At 47.2% G+C, this 13,680-nt stretch overlaps 1 protein-coding gene across 1 annotated transcript in view; it reads left to right on the top strand.

The window, feature by feature from the left end:
* The window catches only part of LOC149325055 (epoxide hydrolase 1-like), an 82,806-nt gene extending 70,529 nt beyond the window's left edge, over positions 1–12,277 (top strand). The window contains exons 9-12 of the mRNA XM_089563687.1: positions 7,338–7,412; positions 7,550–7,612; positions 10,108–10,242; positions 12,065–12,277. Coding sequence (XP_089419813.1) covers positions 7,338–7,412; positions 7,550–7,612; positions 10,108–10,242; positions 12,065–12,169 — 378 coding nt within the window. The 3' untranslated portion in view covers positions 12,170–12,277. The remainder of the gene's footprint in view (positions 1–7,337; positions 7,413–7,549; positions 7,613–10,107; positions 10,243–12,064) is intronic.
* Positions 12,278–13,680: the final 1,403 nt, after the last annotated feature.

Genomic DNA, 13,680 nt, shown 5'->3' with positions numbered 1-13,680 from the left:
CGAAAATGCAACCCCAACCAAGAGGCGAGGGGTACGCAGGAAGTCGGAGCTGCAGTTCAGGACTGTTGGTTCTGGGTTAGTGACATCGGCGCCTCCGGTGTGGTGTTGGGCCCGAGTGAACGGAGATAAATGTGCTTTATGTGAGATCCCGGCCATAGAAAGAAGCAGATGCAGGCTCCATACGGGACGTGATTATTATGTGTTATATCAAAAAGGCGCGATGAGCATCAATGAATTTGACAAATCTTGTGCCTGGTGTCGAATTTGTGCTCTCAGTCTGTGAACCGCAACGTGGATAGTGACGGAATGCTCCTGGGCTATGAGAATGAGTTCCAGCCTAGAGCGGTGCTTCGGTAATGCTAACGACATCCGTGCAGCTGGAACTACTTCGGAGAGCTAGGACGTTTGCCTATCTAGCTTTCTCAAGTACAGGGAGACTACCACAGGAATGCCAAGAGTAGTGCAAAGTAGGGTTGTTGCATCGACCGCAGGAATGCACCCGACAACTCTTTTCCTGAAAAAAGAATGAGTGTGGATAGTTGCAGTTAGTCTGTTTTTCATCTACGGGATATGGGTTTATGCGAGAGCTTTTGGGTCAGTCTTTGATAACGCCAAGAAAGCCCCGGTTATTTCATAGGCACTGCTTTGCCGCACTGTCGATACATGAACGGCCGCGTCAAAGCCTGGACAAAATACCGGGGCGCATTTGGTACCATACCATATTGTTAGTGCAAGTATTGTTCTTTGCATGAGTTTGCCGATACAGATGACCAGCACAGTTCAGCGGTATGATCTAAGGTTGAAACCTCCCAGGTTGTAGGAGAGGAACTGTATGACTGGTGCCGCACATGTTAGGAAGCGCTACCTCACAGCAGGACATGTGATGTTCAAAATGCACAAGGTTTGAAAGTACATTATACGTCACACCATCGAGTCCCGGTGATGACGACTGTCTGTTGCTGGGCAGAGCGGTGTCTAGCTTCTTTTTGGCGAAGAGAATATCTGGTCAGCCGCCGCGGTGGCTCAGCGGTTATGGTGCTCGGCTGCTGACCCGAAAGACGCGGGTTCGATCCCGGCCGCGGCGGCTGGAATTTCTTTGGAGGAGAAATTCTAGAGGCCCGTGTACTGTGCGATGTCAGTGCACGTTAAAGAACCCCAGCTGGTCGAAATTTCCGGAGCCCTCCACTACGACGTCTCTCATAGCCTTAGTCGCTTTGGGACGTTAAACCCCATAAACCTAACCAAACCAAACCAGAATATCTGGTCACGAATTTTTGAAGCCAGGAACGTCGCTGCAGTTGTTGGGACTTCTGCCCTAGCGTAGAAGCCTTTTAATACCTCGACCTCGCGACTTTTTTTGTGTGTGTAGCATGATAGACTTGAGAACGTGAACCTATTTAAGCGACATTTGATGGCCATGCACGGCACTACAATTACGTGAGGAAGACTAGCGAGGGTCAAATTATTCTCAAAACGACTTACAACGTGAGTGTTGGGTCTACCGTTTGATGTTCAGCGCTAGATTTTCTTCTGCAGGTCGAGAGACGACGATTTGCGCTGGTATCGACGTTCTGCCCGCCGACAAATTGATGCAAATCGTGTGGTTCCACATCGAACTTTTTACTGTCTGACATGCCTGAGGAAGCATGCCTGAAGCAGTATGTCGTGTTCCCTTGCCAGGTTAAAACTTCGACCAGTCCAAATGGTTTATGGAACAACTCCCAGTTTGTTGCACTTGGAATCAACTGGGAATTGAATTGATCCCTGTTGGAACTAATTGGGAATTGTTCCATAAACCAGTTGGACTGGCTAAGATTTTCACCTGGGATTTGGCCTGTTTGATTTCATCTTGCAGACCTAGGGAGAAGCGTTCTTTACATGCATGGTCCAAGCGGGTTTTCAGCACTCACCATTCACGATCTGCAGAACAAAGGCATCTCCCATATCCCTTCTAATCCTTCGCATATGTTTGACAGATGTGGTCATGCAGCCCAGACCAACAATCTTGAGCTGCGTGGGTACGTGTTCGCCATCATGGGTTTCTACCCTATTTGCTCGCGTAATGATCGTACTTTTTTTTTGAAAAAACGGACGAAAATTTAGTGGTGCGATCATTTTGAGGGGTAAATTTTTTACGAAAAATTTTTGAGCACCGAATACGCAAACAAGTTGCAGGCAGACAACCCTTGTCACAAGGGCGTGCTACCCGCGGTTACGCCGCTAAACGCCGTTATCGCGAACCGAGCTCGGCGATCTCGGCTTACGTCGTTAACCGAGATGGTGAGCTGGCCCGCTTCAAAAACGTACTTTCTTCGCACTAAATCACGTTCCAAGAGCAACGCATCAAAATAGGCAGTGTGTATAGTGCTTCGCGACGGCGCTTTTGTGCAGCCTTCGATCTCGTCCGATTGCGCAGCAACAGCGTACAACAGCAACGTCCCGCGGCGCTCAAGCTACGCATTTTACCGCCGTTTCGCCGAAAAATGTCCGGTCCCTGCCGCATCATTGATGTACTTAGGTAACACGTTCACAACGCTCGGAGCACTGGATTCCGCGCGCTTACCGCAATGGTGCCGCCCGCGAGCGCGGCGGACGACGGCGCTCTGTACTCCGTAGCTAGGCCTAACTTGTTTCGTATCGAAGCCACAGTGGACGGCGCTTTTGAATTGACCAACGCTATAATGAATGTTCTACTTATGGTGCTGCCTTAATGACAACCTAATTGTCTCATATTAAAAGAAATATATACGTTCGATTTCAGCGACGCCTTAGTAGCGGAGCTGGCGTGCAAGCAGATCGGGTCACTCGCGCTGCAACGGCAGCAGCTGCTACGCGGCTGTGAACGTAAAACTACCTTGTATCGCAGTTATTACTCCTACCAGCAATCCGGTACAGGCCAGTGATCCTCGAGGAGGATTCATTTTTCACTGTTCCGTATCCCAGGGCTTATTATTATGAGAACAATGAAGTTTAGCCGGATCATCGCGTCACTTCGTTCGTTGCACCGCAACCCGGAACGGTGGCGAGCCTCGACAACGGCGAACCGTGATTCTAGATAACTGCGGTTAAGTTTAATTGGTATCCGCGATTAAGCATAAGCGCATTTAGACTGCCCGTGTGACTGCAGGTCAGCCAACAGGCAGCTGCCGCTGCAATGCTGACAGAGGAAGATTGTCATCTGCACGTGCCATCTGTCAGACAGATAAATACGATCATCGTCGGCTAGACGCAATCAATCAATCAATCAATCAATCAATCAATCAATCAATCAATCAATCAATCAATCAATCAATCAATCAATCAATCAATCAATCAATCATTCAATCAATCAATTTTACTTCCTTAAAGACCCCTTTTCGGGAGAATTACATAAGGGGTGGGTAAAACGTTTGGTGAGACAAAGTAATCATGCGTTATGATGATGACAAAAAGCTGTTAGTTCTGCGCGCGAAGTTCGCGGGACAGATTATTAGGCCATTCCAGTCGGCGGCGGTGCGTGAAAAAAATGAAGCTGCGAAGGTGATGGTGCGTGCACATGGGCGGCTGATCTGGAGTTGATGGAGAGTGTGGTGAGATATGCGTGAACATCGGTGAGATATGCGTCAACAGACTCAACATCGTCGACAAATTGCAGCGGCAAGTTCGGGGTGCGATCATTACGGGGGGAATAAAAAAATTGAATTTCGCCAACAAAATTCGGGGGTGCGATCATTATGCGAATAAATACGGTATATCTAAAAATCACCAGACACTAGCTGGTGAGGTGCTGAGTAACAAATGTCTAATCTGGACATCTGCTGTAAAATATTCCTCGGACGCATACTGGAGCGCCGTTATTGAGGCGCGCATTACGCACTCGAGTATTATGAGGCGAAATCAATGATATTAAATCACACGTGCAGTTTACTGTGAAGCGGAGGAGAAACATTCATTGGAACGAACGTTCGAGTGGTCGAGTGGGTATCTTCTTCATTCTGGGACTCCACTGGCCATGGCTGGAGCTTGCTAGACGAGTACTTCTTCTCCCGCCAGGGTGTCGACGGACAGCTGTAACTTCAAATGATGTGCTGGGCGTCTTTAAGTGTTGGGGTTCTCACTCGCACTCCCATGAGATGTGGGAGAGTGTGGGACGTGTGTCGGCGCACCAGGGGTAGACGCCACGATATATTAGGGGGTGCATCTTGCTGTATCTGTGTAGGTTTGAGAATGTGCTTGTTTGAAAAAGTCTGAGAGCTACGGCGGCTTCAGTGCCGAGGTTTTTGCGAAGGGAGGATGAATCCTGCTGTTAAGTCGCTGGAGGCGTCCATCCTAACTGAATGGCAGGGGCACGAAGGTAAAGGGTGGGGATTGATTGGACGGTTGCTTTTGCCCCGCTAGTTTGGTTAACGCTCGAACCAAGGCGTTCGCCCTTTCGTTTCCCTCCAGTCCCGCGTGGCCCGACGACCACTTGATGTGATGGTACTCTTCCGACCTGGGGCCCACCCCAGTTAAAAAAAAGATCAGTATGTCGCATTGGGCATACCATTTGGTTCCAGTTGGAACCAGTTGGACCCAATAGAACATCCAGTTGGGCTCATAGACCCAGTTGGGTAGTCCGTTTGGTTTCCCTAGTTCCAGTCGAGCATTCCAATTGGTACTGCATTTCTGTTTGGACCACCCAACTGGTTCCCCAGGTCCCAGTTGGTTCTGGCACTTCCAGTTGGAATGCCCAATTAGGACGATTTGAATCCGATTGGAGCTCCCAGCTGGAACCAAGAAAACCAGTTGGAGGCTCGTCTCTCGATTGGAAGCGCCAGTTGGTTCCAATTGGGCATTGCAAGAGGAAAATCTAAGTGCAAGTCATTGATGTTCTTCACTGAGATATGTATATTTGAATATCTATAGCTGTCTATAAAAGAGAACACCAGTCTATAGGTTCTTGTAATAGAGATATTAGAGCTTAATCTTTTGAATTGTTTTCATCATTCACCACGAGCATTCTTAAATAAGATAACTTCGCTTAACTGTAGTCGTCGCTTCCCGGCTCTTATCCGCCGTGCTCATCTCAGAGGGGTGACGGTCTGTTGAGCCGCTCGACCACTGGGATGTCTTCCCCCTCACCCGCCGTGCTCGCGAAAGGGTCTGGCAGCCTGTTGGGTTGTGCCTGCTGGCACCTTGGAGAGAAGCTGGGACTTGAAGATTTTACTCCGTTCATTTCATCTCCTCTTTGCTGTCCTGCCAAGCACACCTGTAAATAACGTTCCAAAACAAAGGACAACAATGACACCCATGCCCACGCCCTGGGGCGTAGCGCTACGTTCCCCTCTTCTGTCTTTCCTCTTGCCCTTGAAGCGGGCGACCAATCGCTATGCCACGCGCTCTCTCGGTGGTCACCACGTCGGCGCAAAGTTGCCGAGTCACGGGGTCGGTTGCTCGTGCACCGGCGAGCTGTACGTCACTCCAGGGCTCCAGGAATTCGGGGTCGTTGCCACGCACCTTTCACCGCCCTACCTCTAGCTGTGATCGGGTCCGGCCGCAGGAAGCCGCCGCTCTCCCGACTGATCCCATAACGGACGAGGGGAGCCCCGCGGGATGCTTCGCGTTCCCACAGGGTTCGCTCAAGGTCGCGAGTTGCGTCGATGGGAGACGGTGCGTTGAGAAGCGCAACAGTTGTAAACCGTTACTGGCCTCGGCAATAGGGTCTCATGATTGGGGTATGCAGGGTGTTTCACGTAACTTGAACCAAGGATTTCAAAAAAAAGACGGTAAACCGCAGCCCGCTGAAACCAACGATACATTGTTCGCCATCATGTGGCACTACTCAGAATATTTTTAATTGCGCTTAATTAGTTAATTAACTAAGATTAATTATGCAAATTTTCAAATATTCATTTTGGTGCCAAGACCGTTACGTTAGGTTGTAGAGCAGGTTTATAAACAACCGATCCAGTTTATTGCAGCATCGTATCTCCTACGCGGCCCTTTTTTCCGGCACCTAAAGAAAGCCCGCGAAATATGAAAAAATGCCACGTGACTACGCTCGTGCGTGCCCGCGAAGAAAGCCCGCGAAATATGAAAAAATGCCACGTGACTGCGCTCGTGCGCTACCAAATTGCAGCGCTCTCAACGGCGCTTCGAGCAAACGGGAGCGTGCGCGCTGACCGTGGCGAAGTGAACGGCCGCCGCTTTTAGCAGCGGCTTGACACTGCGTCAGCACTTTCCGCTGCTGCGCGGCGGCCGTTCACTTCGCCACGGTCAGCGCGCACGCTCCCGTTTGCTCGAAGCGCCGTTGAGAGCGCTGCAATTTGGTAGCCGTTCACTTTGCCACGGTCAGCGCGCACGCTCCCGTTTGCTCGAAGCGCCGTTGAGAGCGCTGCAATTTGGTAGCGCACGAGCGTAGTCACGTGGCATTTTTTCATATTTCGCGGGCTTTCTTTAGGTGCCGGAAAAAAGGACCCCGTAGGAGATACGATGCTGCAATAAACTGGATCGGTTGTTTATAAACCTGCTCTACAACCTAACACAACGGTCTTGGCACTAAAATGAATATTTTAAAATTTGCATAATTAATATTCGTTAAGTAACTAATTAAGCGCAAATAACAAAATATTCTGAGGAGCACCACGTGATGACGAACAATGTATCGTTGGTTTCAGCGGGCTGCGGTTTACTGCTTTTTTTAAATCCTTGGTTCAAGTTACGTCAAACACTCTGTATAACTGACTGCAAAAGTGTGTTCCGTGCGCGCATGTTGAGAATTTATGTTGTTATAGTGTTTACCAATAGTGTTCCTGTATGTGATGCATACGTGTTGGTCTCGCTTGATTTTCATAGAAGTGTGTCATTATAATTTCATTTCCCTTAACTGTAGAAAGGTTGACAGAAGTCTCGCAGAAGAAAAGCCAACTGGTCCCAAATGGAATTAAAATATTTTTTCTGGCTGGACAGTTCAAACTATACACCACCTGCCAAACGTGGCAGGTGATATACGGGAACACTTGGGAAGAGCATCTGGGTCTGTACGAGCACGGACAGAGTTACCGCTGTCGCTGAGTTTCCCGCACTATGAAGCAAGGCGTTAGCAAAAAAATAAACATGTGTGCGCATCATCGTTGTTTGCTTTAGGTTGCAATGGTTGTGATCTTTCGTCCATCTTTTACTATATGGGTATGGCATAAGAGAACACTAATTGGCTCTAATTTAAGTCTTTTTTTTCTCCTGACATACTGAGCTGTACTTGTAAATGCCTCTTTTTCAAGAAGCTGAAATGCAGCTCGCAGGATTACCTATGTCACAAGAGAAGTTGTTTGGGCCTATGACGCAATTTTTTTCTTCAATTTACCAAATACTTTCTGCAGCCATCCCCAGCGAACATCCGAAAGGAGGAAGCCAAGCCAGCAGCCAAGCCAGCTGCCAAGCCAGCAGAGCCAAAGGTTAGTGTGACGCCATTTCATGTTTATCAGAGCGATCTGGCACGGTATGCACCTTGGAGGCATGCCCACAAGAACAAGGGAGGCGGTTGGAGTAGCAGGCAGCTTCCTCTGCTCAAGTTCCGAATTCTTTTGTGCAGCCATCCCCACCGCCGGTCCGAAAGGAGGAAGTCAAGCCAGCGGCCAAGCCAGTCGAGCCAAAGGTTGGTGTGACTTTGATGCTTTCATGTGTGTATAGTTTCGACTTTTTCCTTCAGGTATTTCGCGTGCACATAAAAGCATGTGAGATTACGAGAGGAGCCAAACGCCCTGCCCCACACTGGGTATTCTACTCTCTATGGATACGAAATTAAAATAAATAGAGCAACGTCTTTATCGCAAAACCTTGTATGCGTAGTTTAGCGCTCCAAAAACTACTCCGCAGTTTCAACAGCTGTATTTTGGAACTGAAATCAGAGGTGACTAGCTTTCCCATCGCATGATAGATATAATCAACTCTGCTCTCAGCAGTGTTGTACACGTTGCGGAAAATAAATAACTTTTGCAGTTACTTCTTCTGAAATGTGATTGATTTCAGTGACCAATTGCAGCTCATAAAAAGTAATCGAACAGTTCCAGAGAAAAAGTCGATTACTGTTACGTTATTTATCATCCATTTTTTTATTACCAGAACGTTCTTGCGGGCTATTGGTTCATCTTTGATGAAAGTTAGAAACTCAGGAGGTAAAGAAACGAATATGACACTATGGTGCAGTGTAAAAAAGCAAATGTGAGGTGATGCCGCTTGCTCGATCTGTCGTCAGTTGCAGTACATTGTTTTTCTAATCGCGGTTGTTTTTCTAATCTTTAGTTTGCATTTTTTCACATTTCCTTGCGATCACATCCGTAGCGGCTCTAAAAAGAATCTCGCTGTACGCGCCGGAGAGAAGTGCGCTGCTATAGTGCACGCATACCTTGGGCACCACCTCGAAGCTACACACAGTGACGCGCTTTGACGTTGTTTTCACTCCGGGAGGACAAAGCCCAAGCTCTATAATGTGACATCGAGTTGCTGCATTGTGGTGAAATTGCGAAGTGTAGAACACGGGTCTATTGACATGTAGATCACGTGAGTTTGCACGTGTAGACATCTCAGCACATGCAGGTTCTGCGCAGCTCGACAGCTGTCGCTCAAAGCAAAGGAGTTCCGTGTTCCACCAGCTTTTGCCACCGAATTCTCGGTTGTCGAAATTACAGCAGTGGGTACAACGTTTTTTTACAATAAAATGAGACGGATTACTAGCACGGAAGAAGTAATTAAATTACCGAGAACGTACGTTACACCTTAAAAAAAGTAGTCAGGGCAGTGCAAAACTCTAAGTACTCAGTTACTTGTAACGCGTTACCTAAATACTGGGTCTCAATAGGGGTAACACTAATCGAGACACTATCTCTCCGATGCTATTCACCGCCTGAATACAGGAGGTATTCAGAGGCCCAGACTGGGAACAGTTGGGGATAAGAATTAATGGAGAATACCTTAGTGATCTGTGATTCACTGAGTGCTATGTTACTTGGGTCATGAAGTGCAAACCATGATCAATGATTTGGACAGGCAGAGCCGAGCGGTGGGCCTAAAAATTACTATGCAGAAAACCAAAGCAGTGTCCAACAGTCTACGAAGGCAACAGCAGCTTAAAATTGGAAGAGGTAAGGAAATACGTCTATTTAAGGCACGTAGTGAGCGCAGATCCAAATCACGAGAGCAAATTAACTAGAATAAGAATTGGGTGGAGTGCATTTTGTAGGTTCTGTCAGATCATGAATGGCACTTTACCGATATCACTCAAAAGAAAAGTATGTTACAGATGTATCTTACCGGTACTCACCTATGGGGTTGAAACATGGAGGCTAACGAAAAGGGTTCAGCTTAAGTTAAGGACAACGCAGCGAGCTATGGAAAAAAAAATGATAGGTGTAACGTTAATAGAACGGAAGCGAGCGGAGTTAGTGAGAGAACAAACGCAGGTTAATGACATCCTAGTCGAAATAACGAGGAAGAAGTGGGCTTGGGCAGGGCATGTAATGCAAACGCAAGATAACCGCTGGTCGTTAAGGGTAACGGAGTGGATTCCGAAAGACTGCAAGCCTAGCAGGAGGTGGTAGAAAGTTAGATGAGCGGATGAGATTAAGAAGTTTTGCGGGGATACAGTGGCCGCAACTTGCAAACGTCAGGGATCATTTTAGACATATAGGAGAGGCCTTTTTCCTGCATTAAGCTACTCAGGCTGATGATGGTGATGATTATGAGTTAGTATTGAGGGTCACTGCTGAAAGCATTAAGGTGGAAAGATTTGCATGTGGTGGACTTAATTTACGAAGTTGTTCATAGCAACCATATTCCTACTTTTACATGCTGTTCTGTTGTTTTTATTGTTCTTAGTTTTGGTTTGCTTTCTTTGGTACTTATTCTTTTTATTTTAAAGACAAACTTTTGGTGCATTCTTTCTGTGAAGTGTAGGCACTCCTCACAATACTCCTGTACCGAGCTCTGGGGTTCCTCCTTTGTAAAACATATAGCGTAAGACTTATGACTAAGAATGAACATTTCTTACTGTTGAGCTTCTGGGATGTGATACAGCTGGGGGCATGTCCACAAGGGAGTTGATTGGAGCACCCCGCAGTTTTCTTGGCCCAAGTTTCGAAATGTTGTGCGCAGCCATCTCCACCGCCCATCCGAAAGGAGGAGCCCAAGCCAGCAGCAAAGCCAGCAGCGAAGCCAGCAGCGAAGCCAGTGGAGAAGCCTGTGGAGAAGCCAGATGCCAAGCCAGCAGCCAAGCCTGTGGAGCCAAAGGTTCGTGGGATGAATGGTGTGATGTGATTGCTTGTTGAGCAGTCTGATCTTAAGCGATGCGCTTTGGAGGCAGGTTCTAACTAGATCAACAGATTACCTTGTTCATTAGGTAGATATGCCATTATGTTGTTTGTACCGAAAACACGGCTTTGGCAATCCGGAATTTCACGTGCGAGGGAATGATTTCCAGTGACCCGACAACCCAGCTTCGGCAAATTCGGTGGTCCACTTGCATTCTTGATCCTTTAAGACTTTAGGCCAGCAGTCGCGGGGTGCTGCTGCGCACGTGTCAGTTCCGTCATGAATGCTGTGAATGGAGCAGGCGCATTAGAGATTTTCTGGAATCAGGCGCTCATATGTCACATCTCTTCTTAGAACACGTGGGTTCAATCGCGGCCGCGGCGGGCGACTTTCGACGGGGGCGAAATTCTAGAGGCCCGTGTACTGTCAGTGTAGGTTAAAGAACCACCGGTGGTCGAAATTTCCGGAGCCCTTCACTCATAGCCTCAGTCGCTTTGGGACGTTAAGCCCCCTTAAACACTCTTGTTTAGTTGAGACACCCGCACTGCCCGGCGGCTCAGTGTTTCCTTTCCGAGCGGCTTTAAGTGCATACTCTAAAACATGTGCGGGTGCCCCGGCCATGACGGTAAATGGCGGCACGTCACGCGTGCTACACACTGTCGGGGGTCAGCAGTTTTTCTGGGTTTATGGCTCTTTTGATTCGCGTTGTCACACAGTTGCAACTGAAGGTAACAAAAGCTTCGTGGGTCTGAACATGTGCTTTAGAGATCGACTCAGAGATCATTTAATTGCCTGGGAAGACTGTTCAGCTCTCGTGAAACTTGCACGGCGTGCACTCATACACAGACAGTTGCATACTGACAATCTGCGTATGATTGCTAAAAATTAGATTTGTTCAACCTATGTTTGTTCCCTTATCCAAAACACAACTGTGAGTGCTAAAATATAGCGGCGGGAGAGCGGTGTTTTTTTTTTACATTATATAGTGTGTTTTTATATTTCGCTGGCTTTCTTAAATACGGTATAAAGGACCATGAAGCAGGTGCTTTGGTGAAAAAAAAAATAGAACTGGTGGTTTTTGTACCCACTCTGCAACTTCACACAACGTGCTGGTAACTAAAATTGTTAAAAATCAGAAACTTTGCAAACTTTATTTTGTTCTTAGAGAGCATTATATATCGAAGTCAGAATGCTTGACGTGACTTTTATGACAAGTTTTTACCACGGCGGTAATTGTCGTGTAGGCAGCTATTGTTTCCTTGCAAGCTGCTTAAGCTTGTGCATTTTTTCCTTTATTTGTTCCTCAGACAGTGTCTAACAGGAGGCCAAGGCTAAAGGCTAAGAGCCTTACTAGGCCTTGACCCCTTGTACAGATTTCTGCAGCAAATTTTGCAACATGCTTTCTTGAGTGCGATGTTGCAGAAGTTTATGGTTTAAGGGGGTTTAACGTCCCAAAGCAACTCAGGCTATGAGGGGTGCCGTAGTGAAGGGCTCCGGAAATTTAGACCACCTGGGGTTCTTTAACAAGCACTGACATCGTACAGTACACGGGCCTCTAGAATTTTGCCTCTGTGGAGATCCGACCGCCGTGGCCGGAATCGAACCCGCGTCTTTCGGGTCAGCAGCCGTGCGGCATAACCACTGAGCCACCGCGGCTGCGTATCTCCTAGAGGCTTATGCCAGTTACTGTCTTTCTGCAGACACCGTTCAGATGTTTCGATACAGCGCAAGATGTGTGCAGTCATTTGTAGTTGTTTCAAGACGTCCCAACTACTCTCTATGTTTCGCGGGTCTGCCGCAGGTGCCGACCAGCAGCAAAGGAGAGAAGTCCACAGGGGAGCCCAAGGCTGCGCCGCCCAAGCAGGGCTCGGCCGGGCCCCAGAGCGCACCGTCCCGGAAGGCCTGAGGACCGTGACGCAGTGCCCGCTGCCCACCAGTCATCCCACAGGACAAGTCACGCTAGATCCCGTACAGGGCGTCTTAGAATGCAAATAAATGTTTTTTATGAAACGCTTTAGAAGAACTTTTTGTTGGGCTAGATGGTGCATGTTGTCCTCTCTTGTGTTCGTCTTGGTTGCGCTACTGTTCCTTTCTTATGAAACGCCTTGTTGTGAAAGTGGTGGGAATAAATAAAGCTCTAATGACTGGCTTCCCGAAGCTGTATGCTCTCAAGAAATGGGAAAACAAGAGAAGATGGAGTATGAAGGCGCCACTGCCTTTTTCAAAAGTATAGATCCCTGGGGTTTTTTTTTGGGCCATGCTGTGGCTTGTTATAAGCAACCAGCAATATAAATGTTTTGATTCGGTAAGACGAACTCTTTTCCTCAGTCCTCAAAAAAGGATCTTCCACAGGTATTACAAAAGCCCCACTACACGGCTTTGCATCTTTACTTTTGGCAAAGGCTTTACATGACTGCTGCAGATTTCGGATTATTTGCACAAGAACTGGAGAAACTTCATTATGATCCATTCAGAATTACGGTATCGAAAGAATGAGCTAAATTTCTGAATGGACGCATTCAAGTAATTTGCTTGGTAGTAAGTATTTGTGTCGATGATATATTTTTCCTTGTCTTATGGAGCCCTTAGGCTGCTCTGCTTTAGTGAATGCATCACCAGACGCATTAATGATGTGGTGTATTGGTGCGGCAGTTTGTGCAGCTTGGCAGTTTTTGTTAGTGCCGAGGAGGCACCAGTGCTATCGCATTCTTCCAATGCTGGTCGCCGCAGTGATCTCGAATTGCTTTTTCCGTACCCTCAAGGGCCATGGCATTGTAGAGGGGAGTGGAGAATAAAAGCAAATCGTAGCAGCAAGTCTATTTTGCTTAAGGTAAAGTGGTTAGAAAATGAAAATCAATGTAGACACATATGAAACATACAAGAAGTAGAGAAGAAAATAACGCTCATAAAATAAGCAAAGCATAAAAGCTACAAATAAAATGCATAAATGCTTATGCAATTTGTGAAGATTTCTATCTTGCTACAGGAGTAAACTTTGCCAGGCTAGTTGGTTGATACTGAAGTAAGGGTTTGCTGCTCGAAAGGGTAAGACAACAGGAAAGAACAGATACGGCGCTAAAGTGGACAGTCTCTGCTTCTATGCGTCGTATGTATTGTTTCCTGTTGTCGTACTCTTTCGCGAAGCATGACCTTATTTGCTATCAGGCGCATCTCAAAACTGATCCAGTATGCACACGATAAACCCCTCATTTATATTGCACTTCGATCTTCTCTTCTCTATGATAGCAGGAAAAACAAGGTGAAAGAAATGAAGAAATAGCTATATGACAACCATTCTTCAAAATCTGAAACCTCGTGTGCGAGTGCAAAGAATGTGACTCTTCTCGTGACCTTTCACCTAAAGGGATCCTGAAAAGCTCTTTGCCACGGTTAGCAAAAGCCCACGAGAGATCGGTA

This window comes from Amblyomma mixtum, chromosome 10 (genome assembly GCF_055824585.1).
Source record: "Amblyomma mixtum isolate Tamu chromosome 10, ASM5582458v1, whole genome shotgun sequence".
NCBI lineage: Eukaryota > Metazoa > Arthropoda > Arachnida > Ixodida > Ixodidae > Amblyomma > Amblyomma mixtum.
The sequence above is the reverse complement of the archived record's forward strand: the minus strand, read 5'-3'. Positions and strand labels throughout refer to the sequence as shown.